The following is a 22,813-nucleotide window of genomic DNA, read 5'->3' as shown; positions in this document are numbered from 1 at the left end:
CTGACCTCTGGGCAAAGGCCACTGGCTCCACAAATTCTATCAGTGACTCAGCTTGAAATCCTGGGAGTCATTCCCGTGTTCAACAAACTTCCTCTGAGATGGAAGGGCTAGCTGAGGCTGACGGTCCTTCACCCTTCTACTCCAGCCAGCTGCTGAGTCACAGCAAGTTTTCCCTGAAATTTTCTGTCGTATGATTTCCTTCCACTACATTTTCACTAGCCCATCCACTGGGTTGCATTACAAGATTCTGGATTGCATTATAAGATTACTCAACAGTTTCTGAACCATCTGATTGCCTCACTAAATAATAACTGCCATTTGGTGAGGACAAAGTATGGAGGAGGCATCACTATAGCCATACTAATATAAATAAGACAGACAGCTATATTTGATGTCAGAGAATGGAAGGTAACAAAAAACAAGATAAAGGGCAACGGGAATTACCGAGAGATATCACTTCTGAAGAGAAAGCTCAAGAAACTTTTCATGTAACTGAAATGACATATGAACGCATGGATAAGATTAGCTGGATATCCAAAAGAAGAAAGGCATTCAGAGAGTCAAGAGATACTAGGGCTTGCAGGACCATTCTGCCCCAATACCCCGTGACTTGAGCAAGTTACTTAACCCTCATTTTCCTCATCTACAAAACAGAGGCAACAATAGTATCTTGTTCATAGGTGTGTTGTTAGCATTAAATAAATGCACATCATGGGATACGGTGCAGCAGATTAACTCTGTTTATGTCTTGAAAACGTAGAGCTGAGTGGAAAAAATAAGAGAACAAGATATAAACTGTAACATGATATAATTACTGAAATTAAAAGTATACTACACAGTGGTTGCCAGGGGTTCAGGGTGAGGGAGGCTGTGACAACAAAGGAGCAACAACAGAAAGGAATATTTTGGAGTGAGGGTGTAAATCCCGACTGTGGTAATGGTTATACAAATCAATGCATGTGTTTTAATTCACAGAACTTGTGCACCAAAAAAAAAAAAAAAAATATATATATATATATATATATATATATATATATATATTATTTTACCAAATGTAAAGTGTATTTGTAAAATAAAACAATAACATATATTTTCATAAGTACATGAAAACAAAAAGGTAATCATTTAATCCATTAGAATAACTGTCTTTGGAAGGGTGAGAATGAGGATGAAGATCAAAACGAATGAGAAAATAAATACAAGAGAGGAGCCCGGCACACACCAACAGAGACCACATGTCACAAACAGGGGCTGAGGAGTACCTTCTCTGCTTGAGGCCTCCTCCTCTGCCCCCCAAGAGGGAGAGACAATGACCTAGAGGAGGGTAAGGAAAGGAGAGTAAGTACAGGAAGTGAGGAAGTGATGAGGAAGTAAAGTCAAGCAAGAAAAAGACAGACTTGGAAGATATTATGGTCCCGCTTCTCAGCCAATTCCATGAGTATGGGAGTATGTTATTTTTTTTTTACCATTAAAGCCATAAAGCCAAATCTAGAGTCTGGGACAGTGTACTGTTCCATTTATGCTTTAGTGACTAAATCAAGAAAACAGAATTTCAGCATGGAGTGTGGGAAAGGAGTGGGGAGGATGTCAGGCTCCCAGGCCATGTATACAGACGGCAATAGCGCTAATCCTGAGCAACCTATTGGGGCAGGTGAAAAGCAGCAGGTCCAGCGTGGGTTATGATGAGCAGGGGTGCTAGATGGAACCTCTTGGTAGAGAGCAGTGCGGCAGGCTTCCGGATGTGCAGACCTGGGGCCGGAGCAGGATCTGGTTGGACAAATCCATCTGAGACATTCCTAAGCAAACGACTGATGAAGACTGTGGGCTCAGGTGAGCAGCCTGAGACAACGGGTAGGGCGAGAGGTATCCCGGGAAACACAAAGTTTCGAGAAGTAGGCGGAAGAGAAGCTTAAGAAAGAGGCTGAGAAGTGAGCAGAGAGATAGGCAGAAACCCTGGGATGTCATAGCAACACTGCGAGAACCTGGCCAATAGTGTCAAATGCTTCAAAAGGGAGGTTTCCACCAAATTTGGCAACGTGGATGTTCCTGGTGCCTTTCAATGGCGAGGTTTTGGTGGAACAGTGAGAGCTGAGTCAGACTCCAGTGAGGCTGACATAAAAAGGGAAGTGAGAACGTGGTCACAGATGCTGAACAATGGGTGTTTGAGGCAGAAGAGAAGGGAAGATAGTTAAAGGAAAACCCAGGGTCTCACATGTTTTCAACGGTCGAGAGGAAAAAGTCATCAAAGAAGGAAGCGTCGAAAGACCATGAGAATCTGAGTGAGTCACAGGGGCCTTCACATTAAGGGGCCAGAGGCACCAGCAAGTGCTCAAAAGTAGGTCAGCCCTGAAATGGGGAAGGCTAAGGGATTGGGCAGCAGGGAGACCTACTTGCAACTTTTGTCATTTTAGGGCTTTTGAGTTTTATCCTACGTATATGTACTGACATGATTACAAAAATATATTTTTTTAAATTATTATTTAAGATGAATTTCAGTAAGAAAGAGGCCTGGCTGCAGTAGGTTGAGAATGACTTGGAGAGAGGAAGAAAAATGGGAGAAATGACCTGTGGACATCTCTTTCAAGAAGCCTCCCTTTGAAAGACACAAGAAAAAATAGGACTACGGTAGTTTGACAAAATATCATGTGTTATTCTGTCCTAGAGAAAGTAAGAACTAAAGCATTTTGTGCCTGGGTGGCTCAGCTGGTTGAGCATCCGACACTTGGTTTCGGCTCAGATCCTGATCTCAGGGTCCTGGGATCAAGCCCTGCATTGGGGGCTCTGTGCTCAGTGGGGAGTCTGCTTCAAGATTCTCCCTCTCCCTCTGCCTCACCCCTCTCACTCATGCTCTCTCTTTCTCTAAAATAAATAAATAAATCCTTAAAAAAAATAAAATAAAGCATTTGGAAATATTCATGGGAAAGTCATGAGAAATGCGGTTAACAATGCAGCTGGTAAAGGAAATCATTAGGGAGGCAGCGTGAGGTCTGAGGACACAACAGACTTTGTAACTCAGAGTATGCACAGGAATTTCTAGGGACAACGGATGGGATAGGTCCACTCCCCTTTCTTCTTCCTATCTCCAGCCCAGGTGTGTGTGTGGGGGTGCTGCTTCAGGGTGGGCCTGATTAGTCTAAGCCAATTGGAAAAATCTTGGCCCCTCTTACCCAGGGGTGGGCATGTGACATAATTTTTGCCAATAAGACCTAAGGAGGCATCTGGTGAGGCTTTAAAAAAAAAAAAAAAAAAAAAAAAGAGGTTCCTACTTTCCAGAGAGAGCTGCAGGAAGCCTAGCTCCTTCTTCTACTCAGAGTGAATGAGGAAGCATGTAACCCCAAGTGCTGCTGGCAGCCATCCTATAACCACAAGGGGAACTATCTCTAGGAGAAAGCCAACATTTGAATGAAGAGCAGAGAGACAAAATGATCCTGGATCCTCAAGACTGCCGAGCTACTGGATCAACCAGCCCTGAAGTCTGACTCCATTTGGACTTCTAAGATTAAAAAAACACATTAAGTTGGGTTTTCCTATACTGACGGCCTAGAGCTCTCTCACTGATAAACATCCCTTTCACAGTAAGGCGAATGGGAAGGCAGGACTTGAGACAGATGATGTCTGACGGTTCTAAGTTTTCTCTGTTAGGTAAAAAGTGGTCCAGATACTAAGAGTGAGGAGGGAGCAGGCAGGAAGAAGACTGGACCTGGCCGTCCAGGGCAGAGGGAAAGAGGACTCAGCCGTGCTGAGCACCACATGAGGGTCTGGAGACAACCACTAGCTGCAAACAGCATGAAGCTGTGCCACTCACCCGACACCATTGTCCTGGGTTTGGCATTGTGGATCAACAGGACAAGGAGATGAGCAGCTGGGGACATCAGCCCAAGAGTGGTTGAAGAGATGGACACCAAGGGTTGGCTGGACTTGGAAAGGAGGAAAGGCAGGCAGGCGCTGCTCGTCAGGAAAGAACAAAAGCGCAAAGTGACTAGAAATCTCAGCAGATCAAGGAACAAGGAGAGTAGATCTGAGAGCCTAGGAGACAATGCAGAGAAATGGCCCGGAAGCAGAGGTTAAGTGTCCCCAGGGTAACACAAAGCAGGGCTGAGGCCCAGCACCCCCACCGCCTGCTGCCGCTCCCGCCCAAGCCCTGCAGTGTTGTTTCAGGATTAACTGTAATAGATAAACTCTAATCTAACTGAAGCTGGGCAGACACAGGGTCTAATTCTTCTCATATCACCCAGAGCCATGTGCTTATCAGGCTGGAGGGGAAATGTTTTCAAGTTTGTGCTGATGCGTTTGAAAAAAGTTCCGTAGGGACAGAAGACACTGTGTGAAGGAGACATGAGGAACACTGCAAGAAACGCATGCCTTAAACCAGTCCTTGTAAAGAACTCACCTCTGCATTCATCTTGATCTCTTCCTTCAGTGGCTGTGAAGACAAAAGCAGAGGTCAGAACTCCAGACTCCACGCAGACACTCCCCTTGGCCACCCCACTTTATCCCACACTATTTTTTTTTTAAGATTTTATTTATTTATTTTAGAGAAAAAAAGAGTGTCTGAGTTGGGAAAGGGGCAGAGAGAAGAGACAGAAAATCTCAAGCTTACTGCTGGGTACGGAGCTCGATCCCACAACCCTGAGATCATAACTTGAGCCAAAGCCAAGAATCAGATGCTTAACCAAGTGAGCCCCTCAGGCACCCCTCTCCCAAATGACTTATTATCCCACTTCCCTAACTTCCCCCAAATGCCTCCACCACCTCATTTACCCCTCCAGTAATGGTACCCAGGCCAATGTCTGACTTTGAGGCTGGTGGTCACCAACCGGGATGTCAAAGAAGAACATTTCCAAACTTGAGAGACCATCTCCTATACTGGAAAGGTGACTGTAAATGCAATGCCTATCTGTACTTAAAAGAATGATGTTCGTCCCAAAGTTGATGCTTGGAGAGGACAGCTTTGGATATGCCTTTCTTTTTTTACATGAGGCTCGAATTTATGACCCCGAGATCAAGAGTCGGCTGCTTACCTGACTGAGCCACCCAGGTGCCCCTTTTATGGAGACAAGCAAGGTACTAGGAAACACATACTTCTTTTTTTCTCCTAGCTGACTTTCCAGAGGACTTAAATTTATTATGTTAGAAGAACAGCTTAGCAGGCTGTTCTGAACTGACAGCATTAAGGCGGAGGAAGGACCAAGCAGGTGAGCCGGAGTCAGAAGAAATGAGGAAAGAAAAAGGGAAAGGAAGGAGACACGGGAGAGAGAAGGAAAATAAGAAACTAGCAGAGAGTAACAGTGGCTCCAAACTTTAATGTATTCCAAGGAATGTGTATTCTGGGTTCTACCCACAGAGATTCCGAATCAGGAATTCTAGAGGGGAGAGGAGGCTGAGAATCTGCATTTCAACAGTCGTCCAAGAGACACGTACACATGGTCAGACAGCCACACTTGGAGAAACACTAGAACTGAGAGTAGAACAGAGAGGCCCATAAAAATTAACTGTCTCCTTCATTTTCCAGAGCTGTTAGAATCGCCACTTTAATTCAGCTAAGGCTTGGGCAGGCAATGGCAGGGTGACCGGGTGACTAGAAGTGAGAGGAAGCACTAAAGCCTCTCCAGCCCTTCCACCGAGTGGGATGTCCAGGAAGCCAATGCAGATGATGCTCCGAGCTGGAGGAGAGGAAGGAGGAGGGCCCTCCAAGTCCTCCGGGAAGGGAAGGCTAGGGTGGCCTCTGTCCTTGGACCCATCCCTGCATTTGATCCTATTCTTCTTCACTATTTAGCAATGGTCGGGCGTAGGGATGAAAACCATGAATAAGAACAATGAAATAATAACACTCATCGTTAGAAACAACAAACACAAGAAAATGACTCTTGACAATCCTCTGAACACCTGGGATGGTCCCCTGGGACTGTGTGTCGAAAATAACCCATTTTCAGTAATTCCCCTCTATCCTCTCTTCTCATTCCTCCGGTCTGCTTTGAGATTGCGTCTCATGACCCAACCTATCCAGCACACATGCCGTCCTTCCTTTAATAATCCAGAGCCTTGGGATCCCTGGGTGGCGCAGCGGTTTGGCGCCTGCCTTTGGCCCAGGGCGCGATCCTGGAGACCCGGGATCGAATCCCACATCGGGCTCCCGGTGCATGGAGCCTGCTTCTTCCTCTGCCTGTGTCTCTGCCTCTCTCTCTCTCTCTGTGACTATCATAAATAAATAAAAAAAAAAATAATCCAGAGCCTTTTCATCTTTCTTGAGAAACATGCAAGAGGGTACTTGTAGAAGACAAACCCTGCTTTTTGGGTTAAAAACCCTGCTTTGTCGCAAAGTGGGTAAGTTTTCTTCTCAGATCTCAGGGAGTCAGGAAGGGCGTGATGGCTTCTTCCACATCAACTATCTCAGGAGGATAAGCAAGATGCTGATAGCAAAGCCGGGGGAAGGCAGGAACTAAGGCGGCAAGGACGGGTGCTCAGCAGCAGCCTGGACCACAGGGGCTCCCCAGAGAACACTCCCTGGTTGCTCCCCCCTGCTCAGGTGCCCTGCCCAAACTCACGGATTTCCTTTAAGCCCCCTTAGAGCTTACATGTGGGGGGCAAAGTCAGATAACAAAACGCACAAAGGTGAGGACGATAATAACAGGTGTGAGCGCCCTTGTCTCAACTACTTTATATTAACACGAATTCCTAAAGCCCCGGCGAGAGCTACGGCTAATGCTGGCTTAGGGATGAGGGCCCCGAGGTCAGTGTGGGTAAAAGCCTTTGGCCTCACGGTCTGGGCGCTGCCCCGGAATTCTCGGACTTTGTGGTTCCAGAGCCGAGCCCCAGAGGCCTCCAGACCTCTGCAGACTGTGCCGCCCTCACCCAGGCCGCTAGGACACACGGCAGAACTGGGTCGGCCCCGCTTCCGTCCTGGGCTAGGCGAGGGGCTCGGCTCAGGCTCCGCGGGCTGAACGACGGGCCTTCGTCTCTCAGGCCTGTCCAGCTCTAGAATGCTCTCTGGTTTCCACAGAAGGAAATTCCGGTGACTCTTGAAACAGGTGGAACAGTGCTCGGCCTCAGTCATGACCACAGAACGCAACTCAGGATTTCAGAGCCGCCGTCCATCCGTCCATCCTCCATCCACCTGCCGGAGACCACAGTGCTTGCCGCGCTGCCTGCCGGGGCGAAGGTGGAGAAGACTACCTCCTCTGCCATTAGGGGGCCGCGGGGGGCATTAGGCCACGGGGGCAGCCTGCACCGTGCGTCACGCTTCCACACGCACACGGCCTCTGACCCGGCGGTTCCACGGCTTCCAATGTATCTCCAGGGCCCAAATCGCACTCGAGAGAAACCATTCAATTGCCCTGTGTCCTTTGTCCTCCCAGGAACACGGCTACTACTTGCCTTCCCTTTCAAGGGACGTCCAGGAAAGCTTCCCGATTAAAAAATGTCTACAAGACAACATGGTTTATGAACTTTACTGCTTTCCCACAGGATCTGGGAAAGCAAAAGAAAACACAGAACAAGGACTAGGAGAAATCCCATTGCATCAGGCATCAGCAGTCCACAACCAAGGATGAACTGCACTCTTGTGTATGATCGAGTTATCAACTGGGGTATCCTGGCTGGATCCTCCAACTGGGGTACCCTCCAGGGCTCCCTCCCCTCCAGCGCTCAGCAACCCTTATAATAACCTGGCAGCGGCAGGAGGCCCACCCCGGCCAGATGGGATCTGACTCTGCCTCCCTACACTCTCCCCACTCAGCATGCATCCTCTTCCTTCCCACTGTCCTGCAAGACTAACTGAAGCTGGAAAAGAACCCAGGGGGAATTTTATTCTATATTTGAACATACTCTTAGAGATCTAAGACCTGATCCTATAACAAGATTTCAGTTTGTTTGCTTATTTATTTCAAGGGTTTAATATTTAAATAGACATCAAAAGCCTTTGATAGTGCTTCCAGTACTATTTAGAAATACTTATAGAGGGGCAGCCCGGTGGCCCAGCGGTTTAACGCCGCCTTAGGCCCAGGGAGTGATCCTGGAGACCCGGGATCGAGTCCCACGTCGGGCTCCCTGCATGGAGCCTGCTTCTCCCTCTACCTGCGCCTCTGCCTCTCTCTCTCTGTCTCTTATAAATAAATAAATACAATCTTAAGAAAACATAGAAACACTTATAGAAACATTTTTATTTCCTTTTCGGTTTTTAACTTTTTTATTTTGTCACATTTTAATCCAGTTGTTTTTTTGCTATATGGCCTGAGATAAGACTCAACCTGTACCTTTCCCTCAAATAGCTGAGTTGCTCCCAAATCATTAATTGAATATTTCATCATTTCCCCCAGTGACTCATACATAAGTTCTTATGAATATGCTTATTCTTTTTTTTTCACTTTTTCTGCTGTGTCACTGACCTTTATTCCCAGGCCTTTATTGTTCACATGATGTGAACATAACAACATGTTATGTTGTTAACAACATGTTCTGTTATCTGACAGTTCAAGTTCTCTCATTAACTTGTGCAGTATCCCTACCTATTCTTGTTTGCTCAGACTTCCCAATTACTTTTAGAACATTCTTGTAAAAAGAAAAAAAATTCCACTGGGACTGTGTCCAGTGCATCAAACTTATAGATTAAATTAATGCACATTAATAGGTTTTCCCATCCAGAAATATATGATAGGTCTGCCTAAGAGCAAGCAGTTGGGGAAAAAAAAAAAGTACAAAACAGAAGAATCTTGAGTGAGTTCCTGAATTACCACATAATGACAAAGACAGTTCAGGCTGCAGTGGTTCTCTAGACAGCTAAAAAAAAAACTTGCATAAAAAATCTGCTTAGGGATCCCTGGGTGGCGCAGCGGTTTATACCTGCCTTTGGCCCAGGGCGCGATCCTGGAGACCCGGGATTGAGTCCCACGTCAGGCTCCCGGTGCATGGAGCCTGCTTCTCCCTCTGCCTGTGTCTCTGCCTCTCTCTCTCTCTCTCTCTGTGACTATCATAAATAAATTTAAAAAAAAAAAAATCTGCTTAAAGCAATTTAGAGGATCCCTGGGTGGCTCAGCGGTTTAGTGCCTGCCTTTGACCCAGGGCGTGATCCTGGAGTCCTGGGATCGAGTCCCATGTCGGGCTCCCTGTGTGGAGACTGCTTCTCCCTCTGCCTGTGTCTCTGCCCCCCTCTCTCTCTCTCTGGGTCTCTCATGAATAAATAAATAAAATCTTAAAAAAAAAAAAAGCAATTTAAAGTAGGCTTTTCCTTTCCACACATCTGCTGCAGCAGGTGGACTAAACAGTGCTGGACTTTGAGCTTTGACACCAAAATCTGATGCGCTGGGGTGCACGCAGACCAGACACCTCTTGGGGGCATAAGGGCCTGCCTGAGCCTGGGGAGCCCAGAATTCCACACCAGGCGTGGGCACCCACTACCAATCTGACCAAGGCCAAGGCACATGCTCTCTTCCTGCCTTGGTTTCGGCACTGCAGAAAAGGAGGGGGCGCATGAGCTTAGACAAACGTAGATGACCCTCGCTCTCTTCCGTGCTGACACGCTGGAATCCTGACCCACTTCTACTTTTTTGTTCTCCTTAGGCTTAGCTTCCTCAGTGTGTGCCTCGATTAACCGGAGGTCGTGAGCTGCTCTTCTGGTTCTGTCAGGGACCCGCACACAGGTAACTGGGAGAAGGCCCCAGCTACGGGGGCCAGGGCAGCAGCTGCCAGAAGCTAAAACCCAAGCTGTCCGGGACACTCCCTCCAAACCTAAGCCACTCTCTCCCCCTCCCCACCCCCCTGGCCCCTCCCACCTGCACCAGAGCCTCCCGATTCCTCTTCAACACCATTTCCAAACCTTCTACCTTTTCCTGAAAGTGATCTTGATAGATGTAATGGGAAAGAAAGGAGATAACAGGAATCAAAATACTCTTATTAGGGAAAAAAAATCTAGAGTATGGAAATTTAGAAGAGTATGTCCCTCCTCCCCCCTTTTTTAAAGCAACTTAATTCAAGTAATTGCAAACAAGGTGCAACTCAGTTTCCAAACTGGGTTGAGATCAGGACATTCCGGGGCCCACTGGTATCGTTAGGCATTGATCCCCCAAAAAGATCTGGGGTGGGGCTTGGATCCCTATTACTGAAAGACTAGTTCTTGGTGATGCAGAGAGCTACAGAAAAGGGGGGGCTGCTGGACCCACAAGTGCGGGTAGGCCCCGCAGTACAACCCTCCACCCGGGCAGGACTCGGGAATCACTGGTGTTTCCGAAGCCCTAAGCACTCTTATGGGGCCGCCTGGGGGGCTCAGCGGTTGAGCTTCTGCCTTCGGCCCAGGGCGTGACCCCGGGGTCCTGGTCCCACATCGGGCTCCCCGCAGGGAGCCTGCTTCTCCCTCTGCCTGTGTCTCTGCCTCTCTGTCTCTCTCACGAATAAATATAAAAGCTCTTGTGAACAGAGAAGGAAATGGTGGCTGCCCGGTGGGGGCGAGGGCGCCTGCAAGCCGGGCGTGCGCGGGCCACGGTCCCGGGTGACCTGCCCCCGCTGGGACGCGCCGGCCTGCCGGGCGACCTGCCGGGCGACCTGCCGGGCGTCCTGCCGGGCGTCCTGCCGGGTGTCCTGCCGGGCGTCCTGCCGGGCGACCTGCCGGGTGTCCTGCCGGGTGTCCTGCCGGGCGACCTGCAGCTGCGGCTGCGGCTGCGGGGAGGCGGCGGGTCCCGGCCGCGGAAGGTTCCGGCCCCGGCGCCCAGGCCGCTCCTCCCCGGGCCCGGGCCCGCCGCGCACCGCCTCCCGCCCCGAGCAGCTCAGGGCCTCGGGCCGCGCCAGGGCCGCAGCCGCAGCGCCGCTGCTCCGGGAGCTCGGCCCGATTTCGGGGCGCCCCTGACTCCTGCGGCCCCCACAAGCTCGGCGGATTCCCACCCGACGCGGGTGCCCCCGAGGGACGCGGCGGCCGGCGCCGGATTCGCACTCGGGGCGGGGGCGCGGGCGCGGGCGCGGGCGCAGCCGACGGGGCGAGACACGCGCGGCCTCGGGGAGGCCGTTGCCGGGAGGGCCGCCGCCGCCCCGGGGCCACCCGCCGGGCCGGGAGCGCGCCCACCTTCCAGGCTCCCGGCCCAGGGCCCGATCCCCGCGGCCCCCCCGCCCGGCGCCTTACCTGCCGCGGGGCACAAAGCTCCGGCCTCCGCGCCGCCGCCCGCCGCCGCCTGCTTGCCGGGCCTCGGTGGCGGGCGCCGGGCTGCGATTGGCGGAGGAGCGGGGGGTGGGGGGCGGGGGGAGCGGGGCCAGGGAGGGGAGAGTGGAGGGAGCAGGGGGGGCGGGGAGGGGTGGAGGGAGCAGGGAGCAGGGGGGCCCTGCCTCACGCCCCCGGGTGGGAGAGCCTGGCCGCAGTGGTCCACCTGGCGGAGGAGCAGAGGCCGCGGGGCGGGGAGGCCTGGGACCGGGTGGTAGCTCATTATAGTTTTAATTTGCATTTCCCTAATAAAGATGATGCTGAACACCTTTTCCTAAGCATGTTGGCCATTTGTACCTCTCCTCTGGAGAAATAGCTATTGAAGTTATTTTGAATCAGGTTGTTTGTGGTTGAGGTTTAGGAGTACACCATATATTCCGGATATTAATGCTTTATTAGATACATGATTTGCTAATATTTTCTGCTGTTCTGAGTTACCTTTCTACTCTGATGATAGCGTCTTCTGATATAAAATATCTTTAAATTTTCAGAGTCAATTTCTCTAATTTTCCTTTTGTTACTGTGCCTTTGATGTCATATCAGAAATCATTGCCAAGTTGGATATCCCAAAACTTTGGTCCTGTTTTCTAGAAATTTTGTTTCAGGTCTTAATTTGGTCCTTGATCCATTTTGAGTTAATGTGGATATCCAGTTTTCCCAACACCATTTGTTGAACAGACTATCCTTTCACACTGAACAGACTTGACGTCCCTCTCAAAAATCATTTGACCATATGTGTGAGAGTTTATTTCTGGGGTCTCTATTTTATCCCATTACTTGACATATCTGTCTTTATGCCAATACCACAGTTTTGATTACCTATGGCTTTGTAATAAATTTTGAAGTCAAGAAGTGAGTCCTCCTCCTCTCTTGTTCTTTTTCAAGATCATTTTGGCAATTCATGATCCCTCGAGATTCCATATGAATTTAGGAATGAGTTTTCCTATCTCTGCAAAAAAGAAGACATTGGAAATTTTGTTGGGACTGAATTGAATCTGTATATTACAGATATACTTTGGGTAGTATTGACACTTTAATGATATTAAGTCTTCTAATACATGAACATGGGATACATTTCCATTTATATATGTCTTCTTCAGTTTCTTTCAGCAAGCTTTTATAGTTTTCATTGTACAAGTTTTTCATCTCCTTGGTTAATTTCTTTTTTTTTTTTAATTTTTATTTATTTATGATAGTCAGAGAGAGAGAGAGAGAGAGAGAGGCAGAGACACAGGCAGAGGGAGAAGCAGGCTCCATGCACCGGGAGCCCGACGTGGGATTCGATCCCGGGTCTCCAGGATCACGCCCTGGGCCAAAGGCAGGCGCCAAACCGCTGCGCTACCCAGGGATCCCTCCTTGGTTAATTTCTAAGTATTTTATTCTTTTAAATGCTGTTGTAAATTAACTTACTTTGGTCATTATTTTCAGGTTATTCATTGTTAGTGTATAGAAATGCAGGTGATTTTTGTGTCCTGCTACATTCCTGAATTCACTTATTACTTGCAATAGTTTTCTCTAGGATTTTCAAATTTTCTACATATTAGATTAAATCATCCATGAACAGAGATAATTTTACTTATTCTTTTCCAATTTGGATGACTTTGGTTTCTTTTAACTGTCTAAATGCATTGGCTACTCCACTGGGCTCCGAGCTGGGCATAGACCCTGCTCAGGATTCCTCTCTCCCTCTGCTCTTCTCTCCCTCTAAAATAAATTTTTTTAAAAAATAGAAAAAAAATATTAAAAATGCATTGGCTAGATCTCCATACTCCTCTAGCTCACCACTTAATATCACCTTTTTGATATCTAAAATATGTGTCAATCTTAACATGTCCCTAATCTGTGCCCCTAAATCCGCCCCCCCCCCCCCATTTATCCTTCCCATATTATCACCACATCATTGGCAACTTCAACCTTCCAGTTGTTCAGGCCAGAAACTCTGATGTTATTTTTGACTCACCTTTCTTTTCTATCCCACATCCATGCATCAGGAAATTCTGTTGGCTGGATCTTCCTAGCATATCTAGAAACTGATTACTTTTTACTCATACCTCCATCAGAGTCACAGAAGTGTCTTCTCTGGCCTTCCTGCAGTTTATGCCCATGCAGGACAAGAATGATCTTTATTTATTATTATTTTTAAAGATTTCATTTATTTATTCACGAGAAACACAGGAAAGAGAGAGAGGCAGAGACAGAAGCAGGCTCCATGCAGGGAGCCCGACATGGGACTCAATCCTGAGTCTCCAGGATCAGAGCTGAAGGCGGCGCTAAACCGCTGAGCCACCTGGGCTGCCCAAGAATGACCTTTAAAAAAAAAAAGGAAAAGAACAAAAGATTGTGTCCTTTCTTTGCTCAAACCCTCCAATGGTTTTCTATACAATTTAGAGGAGAAGCCAAAACACCTGAAAGGCTCTACAAGGCCCTATATGGTTGGCTTCTCTGTTGCTCCTGCAACCTCATCTACTACTGTGACCCTCCTGTTGGATTACTCTGGTCCAGTCACTCTGGACCTCATCCTATTCCTTGAACAAGACAGGAAGGCTTCTGCAGTAAGGCCTTTGCCCTGGCTGACCCCTCTCTGGAATGCATGGCTGATTCCCACTCTTCCTGATTTTGCTCAAATTCCACCTCAGTGACAACTACTCTGACCACTCTATTCAAAAGTATCTCCTGCCCTGCTCCTGACTTCCTTAGTTGGCTATTATTTCTTCCTATAGCACTTACACCTTCTAATGTATTCAAATACTTAATTAGTTACTACATGTAATTACTGTTCATTATCCATCCCTTATATCCACCTTAGTATTTCCTCTTGTGTCATGATATACCTTTTCTTAAAGAAATAACTGCACAAAAAGGATCCTATACCTTTACTGGCATTTCAAAGCCTAGGTCATAAGCTAAACTCAAGGATCGCAAGATTAATAAACTATATGGAGGGAGGTCCCTGGGTGGCACAGCGGTTTAGCGCCTGCCTTTGGCCCAGGGCGCGATCCTGGAGACCCAGGATCGAGTCCCACATTGGGCTCCCTGCAGGAGCCTGCTTCTCCCTCTGCCTGTGTCTCTGCCTCTCTCTCTCTCTCTGTCTCTCTCTCTGTGACTATCATAAAAAAAAAAAACAAAAAAAAAACTATATGGAGAAGAGGTGGTTCCCCAAAATGGAATGCTGAACTCTGTTATTAGAAGGAGAGATACTGGCTAAGCAAAACCCACAGATGTTCACTTGCTGAGTCAGACTTAGCACACAGAGCAACTTTGAGGAAGCCTGTGAGAGGGGCCACACGTATCCTTGAATATAGAGTGTAAGGATGGCTGGGCAGCCCGGGTGGCTCAGCGGTTTAGTGCCCTTCAGGCCGGGACGTGATTCTGGAGACCCAGGACTCAGGATCAAGTCCCATGTCAGGTTCCCTGCATGGAGCCTGCTTCTCCCTCTGCCTGTGTCTCTGCCTCTCTCTATGTGTGTCTCTCATGAATAAATAAATAAAATCTTGAAGAAAAAAAAATGAAGTGTAAGGATGGAACTACAAACACTCTACCTTTCTGGTAATAATGTGTTTCAAATATGTTAGTTTATTATGTTACTATTTATTAACATAATAGTTTATTATGTTATGTTACTATGTTAGTTACATTGTACAAAGTAGTAACCCTCTCCAGCCTGAAGGACTCTGATAGGTTGTGGGGACAGTAACAGACTGCCCTAGTCTACAAGTAATGGAAAAACCCCACTCAAAAATCATTAAACAAGTAAGGAGCTATATTAGATCTCCAGTGCCATTTCTCTATCAATTTCTTTACATATTTTCCCCTTCTAGGAGTAATAGATTTTGTATAGATTTTGATTAAAATGACACGATACACTAGATGTAAAATTCTAGGATCAGATATCCAAGGATATAAGAAGGAATCAAAGTGGCAAGATTTGGTGAAATCTCTGATGAGTTATTGTGCTGTAGGTTCCTCTTCCCCCCATTTGAGGAAAGCTACAGTCAGCCTATTTCCCTCATATCACACCTATGGGCTACCCCACCAGCCTGGCTGGGGGACCAGAGTACCAGAGTCAATATACTTGGGGACTCTCTGGACTGTTCTCTATCTCCCACTGGGGAGAGATAGGCTTCAGACAGCTGGGGCGGATAGTCCAGCTGTGTGCTGCTGTGCTGGAGTTGGTCAGCATGCACATAGGGTCAGTAGTCCACAGGACACATTTGTGTTTCCCATGGGTCACACATTCCTGTGGGCAATGCAGGAGAGACAGTTGTCTTGGGTCTGGTCCAATAAAGCTGCCTGAAGGGACAAAGGGATCCCCTCAGCAAGAAGCTGGAGGTGAATGTCAAATTTGAGTTTCCCAGTACAGAGTTTCCTTTAGATTTAGCCCCACTTTTGATAACTTCATTTTAGAGCATATCAAAACACATGAACTCCAAGCTCCAGCTCCCTCCCTTCAAAGTCATCTGAATGAATTTTTAAGGCTCTGTAGCCCTGGTTAGCACTAGTCCCATGGTTGCATCTAACTGGGGGACAGACTGGAGAAGATAGGGGACCAAATGGAATGCTTAGTAGGTCGTACTTATTCTGCCGTCTAAGGCCATCGTGTAGTCCAGCATTCTACACGTATTTATTTGGCATATACTATGAGCACTGGTATAAGGTGCTGGAAAAATATATTATAGTTCTAAATGACAGAGCTTTGAGGGTGTTGTAATTTTGGAAGCATGTCAGACAAAGTCAGGAGAGTACAGTGTTCAGCATATTCTGGCCTGATTATGAATCCTTCTAAGATACCACCCAAGGAGGGGGGCCCTGCCTAAGGCCCTGCATATGTGGGGAGGAGTGATCAGCTTGAAAAGAATGGGGAATAGGGATCCCTGGGTGGCGCAGCGGTTTGGCGCCTGCCTTTGGCCCAGGGCGCGATCCTGGAGACCCGGGATCAAATCCCACGTCGGGCTCCCGGTGCATGGAGCCTGCTTCTCCCTCTGCCTATGTCTCTGCCTCTCTCTCTCACTGCGTGCCTATCATAAAAAAAAAAAAAAAGAATGGGGAAAAAATGTAAATGTGACCTTATAGAAACAGGCAGGGGAAATTGGAGGACGTCAGAAACATATCTATAAATTCTTAAATTTTGACGGTGAGGAACACACAGCTGGGAAGGGATTACCACATTATCCATTTTAACAGAAAAACCCTCGTGCCTTTGATAGAGTTACTCATGGATCCTCTTTAAGATTTGGCGAGATTCTTCCTTTTCTGGAAATACTTCTTAGAATAAACAGCCTCCATTTTATGCTATTTAAATTGCCTACCCAGAGAAATGGCTCAACTTTGTTAACTCCTTATATTAGCGCACATTTTCTTTACTCTCTGTAAAAATGGACTGACCCAATCTACTATGGCTTCAATAAAAAATAGTATACAGGAGGAGGAGTTAAGATGGCAGAGGAGTAGGGGGGACCCTAAATTTGTCTCATCCCTCAAATAGGACTAGATAGTTATGAAATCATCCTGAACACCAGAGAAATCAGAGATCTGGAAAAAACAAAACAACAAAAAACAAAATCTGTGAAGTCAATGGTAGAAAAACAACCACTGTTTGGAAAAGGTAGGAGGTGCAAAGACTTCAATCCGGATTGAAGATGTAGTGGAGAGGAGGGAGCCTGCTTAAAGAGCTACTGCAAAGTATCAGAAGCAGCTGAGTGCAAAATTGGAACGTTTAGAAGTTGGTAGGGTGGGGCCCTGCCTGGCTCAAAGGTGCTGGGTGGTGAAGCAGGGTAGAATCCCAGGTGGGCCAACGTGGTTGGAGGACCCTTGGGTTGCAAGGAAAACGGGTGGGGAGCCTGGGTGAGGTGGAGTTTCCAGGCCTAGGAGCCAGGAGGCTGCTGAGAACAGCAAGTCAAGATGCCAGCTTGCTTCTCTCTGTTGCCATAAACTGAACCGCTGCACCGTCCCATGACTGCTTTCCTGGGAAGGGTCCAGCAAAAGGCAGAAGTATGACAAGAACCTCCCCCCTCTCGGAGGAATAGTGTGGGTCTCCACCGTGGGAGTTCCTACAATTTGGAATTTTGAAACTTAGTTGAGGGCCTGAGATAAAAACGTTTGGCCACAGGCCTGGTGAGCTCAGAGTTCGGATGGAAACCCGGGAAACAAGAGTGAGTGATTGCTTTTTGGTGAGGGCTCACAGAAGAGTGGGGGATGTACTTGCAGCTCTGGGGCTGGGGGGCAGGGAGGGGGTAATAGCCATAGTGACCCTGAAAACCTTCACCACCTACTGGAACTGGAGCCAGTACCTTGAAACTTGCCTCTTGTACCGGGGGGCTTTTCTCCGCTGGGGCAAGTGCCCCCTGAGAATCCGCAGAAGGGCCCCTTCCCCAGAAGACCAGCACCACCAACTCACGCTTGTACAGCTCACTGATCACAAAGGGCTGCAAAGCTTCAGCTCTTGGAAAAAACACTGTACAGAAATCTTTGTATTTTTAATCTTTACTCTTTTAGGATTATTTTTTGTTATTTTCATTTTTTTGACTTTTAAAATTCTTTTCTAATTTTTATTTTAAAATATACATTATAGGGATCCCTGGGTGGCTCAGCGGTTTAGCATCTGCCTTCTGCCCAGGGCCTGATCCTGGAGACCCTGGATCGAGTCCCACGTTAGGCTCCCTGCATGGAGCCTGCTTCTCCCTCTGCCTGTGTCTCTGCCTCTCTCTCCCTCTCTCTGTGTATCTCATGAATAAATAAATAAAATCTTTAAAAAATATATATATACATAATATATGTGTTATTTTTTGTTTCCTTTCATTGTACTGTATTTCATTTTATTTACATATATGTTTTTCTTTCCTTCTTATTTTGGCATCTAGTTTCTTTTAAGAAGCAGACCGAAATACACTCAGGATCTAGGTTTTTGTTTTGTTTGGGTTTTTTCGTTTGTTTGGTTTGGTTTGGTTTTGCTTGTTTTGTTTTTCTCTATTATCATTGATGTTATTGGAGTTATTTCTCTTTCTTTCTTCTTTTCTTTTATAGGCAGAAATGCTGAGACAGAGAAATTCACACCAAAAGAAAGAACAGGATGTAGTACTCACTGCCAGGGATTTAATCAATATGGATAGAAGTAAGATTCTGAACTAGAATTTAAAACAATGATTGTGAAGATACTTAGCTGGGCTTGAAAAAAGCATAAAAGATGCTAGAGAATCCCTTACTGGAGACCTAAGAGAACTAAAATCTAGTTAGGGCAAAATTAAAAATGCTATTATCAAAGATGCAGTCCTAAGTGGAGGCTATAAAAACAAGGATGAATGAAGCAGAAGAAATTATATGGAAGATAAAAGGATAGAAAATAAGGAAGCTGAAAAGAAGGGAAAAAGAAAACTACTGAATCACAAAGGGAAACACAGAACTCAGCGATTCCATAAAGGAAAATAATATGTGGATAATAGGGGTCACAGAAGATGAGGAGCAGGAGAAAGGATCAGAAGGTTTATTTGAACAAATTATAACTGAGAATTTGCCTAATCTGGGGAAGGAAACACATTCAAATCTAGATTTGTACCAACACAAACCTACTGAATTTAATTCAACACTTCTTTACAGGTATTTTTTTTTTTTAAGATGTACAATCAAATACAGTGCTTTACACTCATGATAGTTTTTCTCATAGTGGTTATACCACTAACTGTACAGAGTTAGGTTTATTTCCTTAATTTTTGCTTTAGACAGGTTTTCTCTTTAAAATTTTTAAAAAACTTGAGTGTTTATGTGAGATTTTGAGGCCAATCTACTAATACAAATACTGTTTTTTTTTTTTAAGATTTTATTTATTTATTCATGAGAGACACACAGAGGGAGAGAGAGGCAGAGACACGGGCAGAGGGAGAAACATGCTCCATGAAGGGAGCCTGATGCGGGACTCGATCCCAGGTCTCCAGGATCGCACCCTGGGCTGAAGGCAGCGCTAAACCACTGGGCTACCAGCGCTGCCCACAAATACTGTTAAAATAGGTATGTTTTGCATATTTAATTTCATATCTAAAATTTAAAAAATTTTAATTCCAGTGTAGTTAACGTACAGTGTTATATTAGTTTCAGGTGTACTATAAAATAATCCACCAATTCCATATATCACCCTGTGCACATCATAACAAGTATACTTCTTAATCACCATCGTCTATTTCCTCCCCCTCTCCTCCCACCTCCTTCTGGTTTGTTCTCTATATTTAAGAGTCTGTTTCTTGGTTTGCCTCTTTCTCTTTTTTTTCCTTTGTTCATTTGTTTTGTTTCTTAAATTCGACATATGAGTAAAATCATATGGTATTTGTCTTTCTCTGACTGGTATATTTCACTTAGCATTATATTCTATAGCATCATCCATGTCATTGCAAGTGGCAAGATTTCATTCTCTTTTTAAGGCTGAGTAATATTCCATTGAATATATGTATCACTCCTTCTTTATCCATTTATCTAATCGAAGGACACTTGAGTAGCCTTCATAATTTGGCTATTGTAAATTATGGCCCTATAAACATAGGGAGTGCATGTATCCCTCTGAATTAGGGTTTTTGTTTTGGTAAACACTCAAACACTAGTTGCTGGATCATAGGGTTGTTCTATATTTAAAATTTCGAGGAATTTTCATACTATTTTCCACAGTAGCTGCACTTGTTTTCATTCCCTCCAACAGTGCAGGAGGGTTCCTTTTTCTCCACATACTCACCAACACCTGGTGTCTTTTGTGTTGTTGACAGGTATGAGATGGTATCTCATTTTTGATTTGCATTTCCCTGATGAGTGATACTGAGCATCTTCCCATATGTCCGTTGGCCATTTGTATGTGTCCTTTGAAGAAATGTCTGGTCACATTTTATGCCCATTTTTTTTAAAAGATTTTATTTATTTATTCATGATAGACACAGAGAGAGACAGGCAGAGACACAGGCAGAGAGAGAAGCAGGCTCCATGCTGGGAGCCCGACGTGGGACCTGATCCCGGGACTCCAGGATCGCTCCCTGGGCCAAAGGCAGGCACTAAACCGCTGAGCCACCCAGGGATCCCCTTATGCCCATGTTTTAATTGGATTATTTGTTTTGAAGTTTTATGTTATTTATCTATTTTAGTTGCTAATTTGTTATTGGATATATCATTTACAAATATCTTCTCCCATTCAGTAGATTGCCTTTTAGTTTTATTTTGGGTGTTTCCTTCACTGTGCAGGTTTTTATTTTGATCCAGTCCCAGTAGCTTATTTTTGCCTTTATTTCCCTTATCTTAGGAGACACATCTAGAAAAATGTTACAGCCAATGTCAGAGACATTATACTTCCTGTGCTCTCTTCTAGGATTTTCAAGTCTCAGGTCTCACATTTGGATTCTTAGTCCATTTTGAATGTATTTTTGTGTATGGTGTAAGAAAATGGTTCAGTTTCATTCTCTTGCATATAGCTGATCAGTTTTTCTGATACCATTTGTTGAAGAGACTGTTTTTGCATTGGATATTCTTTCTTGCTTTCTTAAATATTAATTAACCATATAATTTTGGGTTCATTTCGGGATTTTCTATTCTGTTCTGTTGATCTGCATCTATTTTTGTGCCATGACCATACTCTTTTGATCACTACAGGTTTGTAATATAAGTTGAAGTCTGGGACTGTGATACCTGCTGATTTGAGTTTCTTTTTCAAAATTGCTTTGGCAATTCAGGGTCTTTTGTGGTTCCAAATAAATTTAAGATTTGTGTTCTAGTTCTGTGAAAAATCCTTTTGGTATTTTGATAGAGATCGCCTTAAACATATAGATTGCTTTGGGCAGTATAGACATTTTAACAATATTCTTCCAACTGATGAGCAGGGGATGTATTTCTATTTCTTTGTGTCATCTTCAACTTATTTCATCAATGTTTTATAGTTTTCATAGTATAGTTTTCTTGGTTAGGTTTTTTCCTAGGTATATTATTATTTTGGGTGCAATTGTAACCGGGATTGTTTTCTTAATTTTTATTTCTGTCAGTGTATAGAAATCTGACCAATATCTGTACATGGATTTTCTATGTTGCAACTTTACTGAATTCATTTATATGTTGTAGTAAGTGTTTTTGGTGGAGTCTTTAGGGTTTTCTCTATATAATATCATGTCATCTGCAAAGAGAGGGAATTTGACTTCCTCCTTGCCAATTTGGATGTCTTTTCTTTTTTTCTTGTCTGATTTCCCTGGCTAGGACTTTCAATACTATGTTGAATGGAAGTGATGAGTGGGCATCCCTGTCTTGTTCCTGACCACGGAGGAAAAGCTCTCAGTTTTTCCCTATTGAGAATGATGTTAGCTTGGGTTTTTCATATATGGCTTTTATTAGGTTGAGGTATGTTCCCTCTAAACCTACTTTGTTGAGGGTATTTGTCACGAATTAATGTTTTCCCTTGTTAAATGCTTTTTCTGCATCTATTGAAATGATCATATGGTTTTTATCCTACTCTTGATGTGATGTATCATGTTGTTTGATTTGCAAATTTTTTTTTAAGATTTTATTTATTTATTCATGAGAGACACAGAGAGAGGCAGGCAGAGACAAAGGTGGAGGGAGAAGCAGGCTCTATGCAGGGAGCCTGATGTGGGACTTGATCCCAGGACCGCAAGATCAGGCCCTGAGCCAAAGGCAGGTGCCCAACCACTGAGCCACCCAGGTGTCCCTGATTTGCAAATATTGAACCACACTTACATACTGGGAATAAATCCCACTTTATCATAGTGAATGAGTTTTTAAATATAATGTTGGATTCAGTGTGGTAGTATTTTATTGAAGATTTTTGCATCTATGTTCATTAGAGATATTGGCCTGTAGTTCTCTTTTTTTGTGGGGCCTTTATCTGGTTTTGCTATTAAGGTAATGCTGGTTTCATAGAATGAATTTGGAAGTTTTCCTTCCTCTTTCATTGTCTGGAATAGTTTGAGAAGAATAGATATTAACTCTTCTTTAGAATATTGATAGAATTTGCATGTGAAGCTGTCGGTCCTGCACTTTTGTTTTTTGGGAGTTTTTTGATTACTGATTCAGTAATCAAAATTGATGGTGTTTCCTTTATATGTAATTATCTTCTTTTCACTTGATACTTTTTTTCTTTATTGCTACAATTTGCAATTTAATTACAATCTCTTGATGTGGACCAGCTTTTGTTAACTTTTGGGGAAGGTTCTCCATATGTTCTGGATCTAGATATTTGTTTCCTTCCCTAGATTAGGGAAGTTTTCAGTTATTTCTTCAAATACATTTTCTTCCCTTTTTTCTCTCCTTTTCCGAGATCTCTATAATACAGATGTTATTACATTTGATGACATCACTGATTTCCCTGTCTATTCTTGTTTTGCATAATTCTTTTTCTCTTCTTTGTTCAGTCTGATTACTTTCCATTACTCTGTCTTCTAGGTCATTAATTCATTCCTCTGCTTTTTCAAGCCTGCTATTCATTCCATCTAGCATATTTCTCATTTTGTTTATTGAACTCTTTATCTCTGCTACGTTACTCCTTATCTCTGTGTTAAGGTCTCACTGATGTCTTCCATTCTTTGCTGAGTATCTTTATGATCATTACTTTTTTTAAAGATTTTATTAATTCATGAGAGACACAGAGAGAGAGAGGCAGAGACACAG

At 45.0% G+C, this 22,813-nt stretch overlaps 1 protein-coding gene across 7 annotated transcripts in view; it reads right to left on the bottom strand.

The window, feature by feature from the left end:
* The window catches only part of BLVRA (biliverdin reductase A), a 77,745-nt gene that overhangs the window by 41,336 nt on the left and 13,596 nt on the right, over positions 1 to 22,813 (bottom strand). For 2 of the 7 annotated variants that reach the window (XM_077864134.1, XM_077864137.1), the window contains exon 2: positions 4,391 to 4,423. In XM_077864134.1, coding sequence (XP_077720260.1) covers positions 4,391 to 4,423 — 33 coding nt within the window. Of the gene's footprint in view, positions 1 to 1,262; positions 1,315 to 3,805; positions 3,848 to 4,390; positions 4,424 to 5,021; positions 5,263 to 11,104; positions 11,210 to 11,998; positions 12,129 to 22,813 lie in introns of those variants that run through there. The other 5 variants (XM_077864132.1, XM_077864138.1, XM_077864136.1 and 2 more) reach the window with 5 other exon arrangements.

The sequence above is a fragment of the Canis aureus genome, chromosome 21 (genome assembly GCF_053574225.1).
Source record: "Canis aureus isolate CA01 chromosome 21, VMU_Caureus_v.1.0, whole genome shotgun sequence".
In the NCBI taxonomy this organism is placed as follows: domain Eukaryota; kingdom Metazoa; phylum Chordata; class Mammalia; order Carnivora; family Canidae; genus Canis; species Canis aureus.
This window is presented reverse-complemented; position numbering and strand designations above follow the sequence as displayed.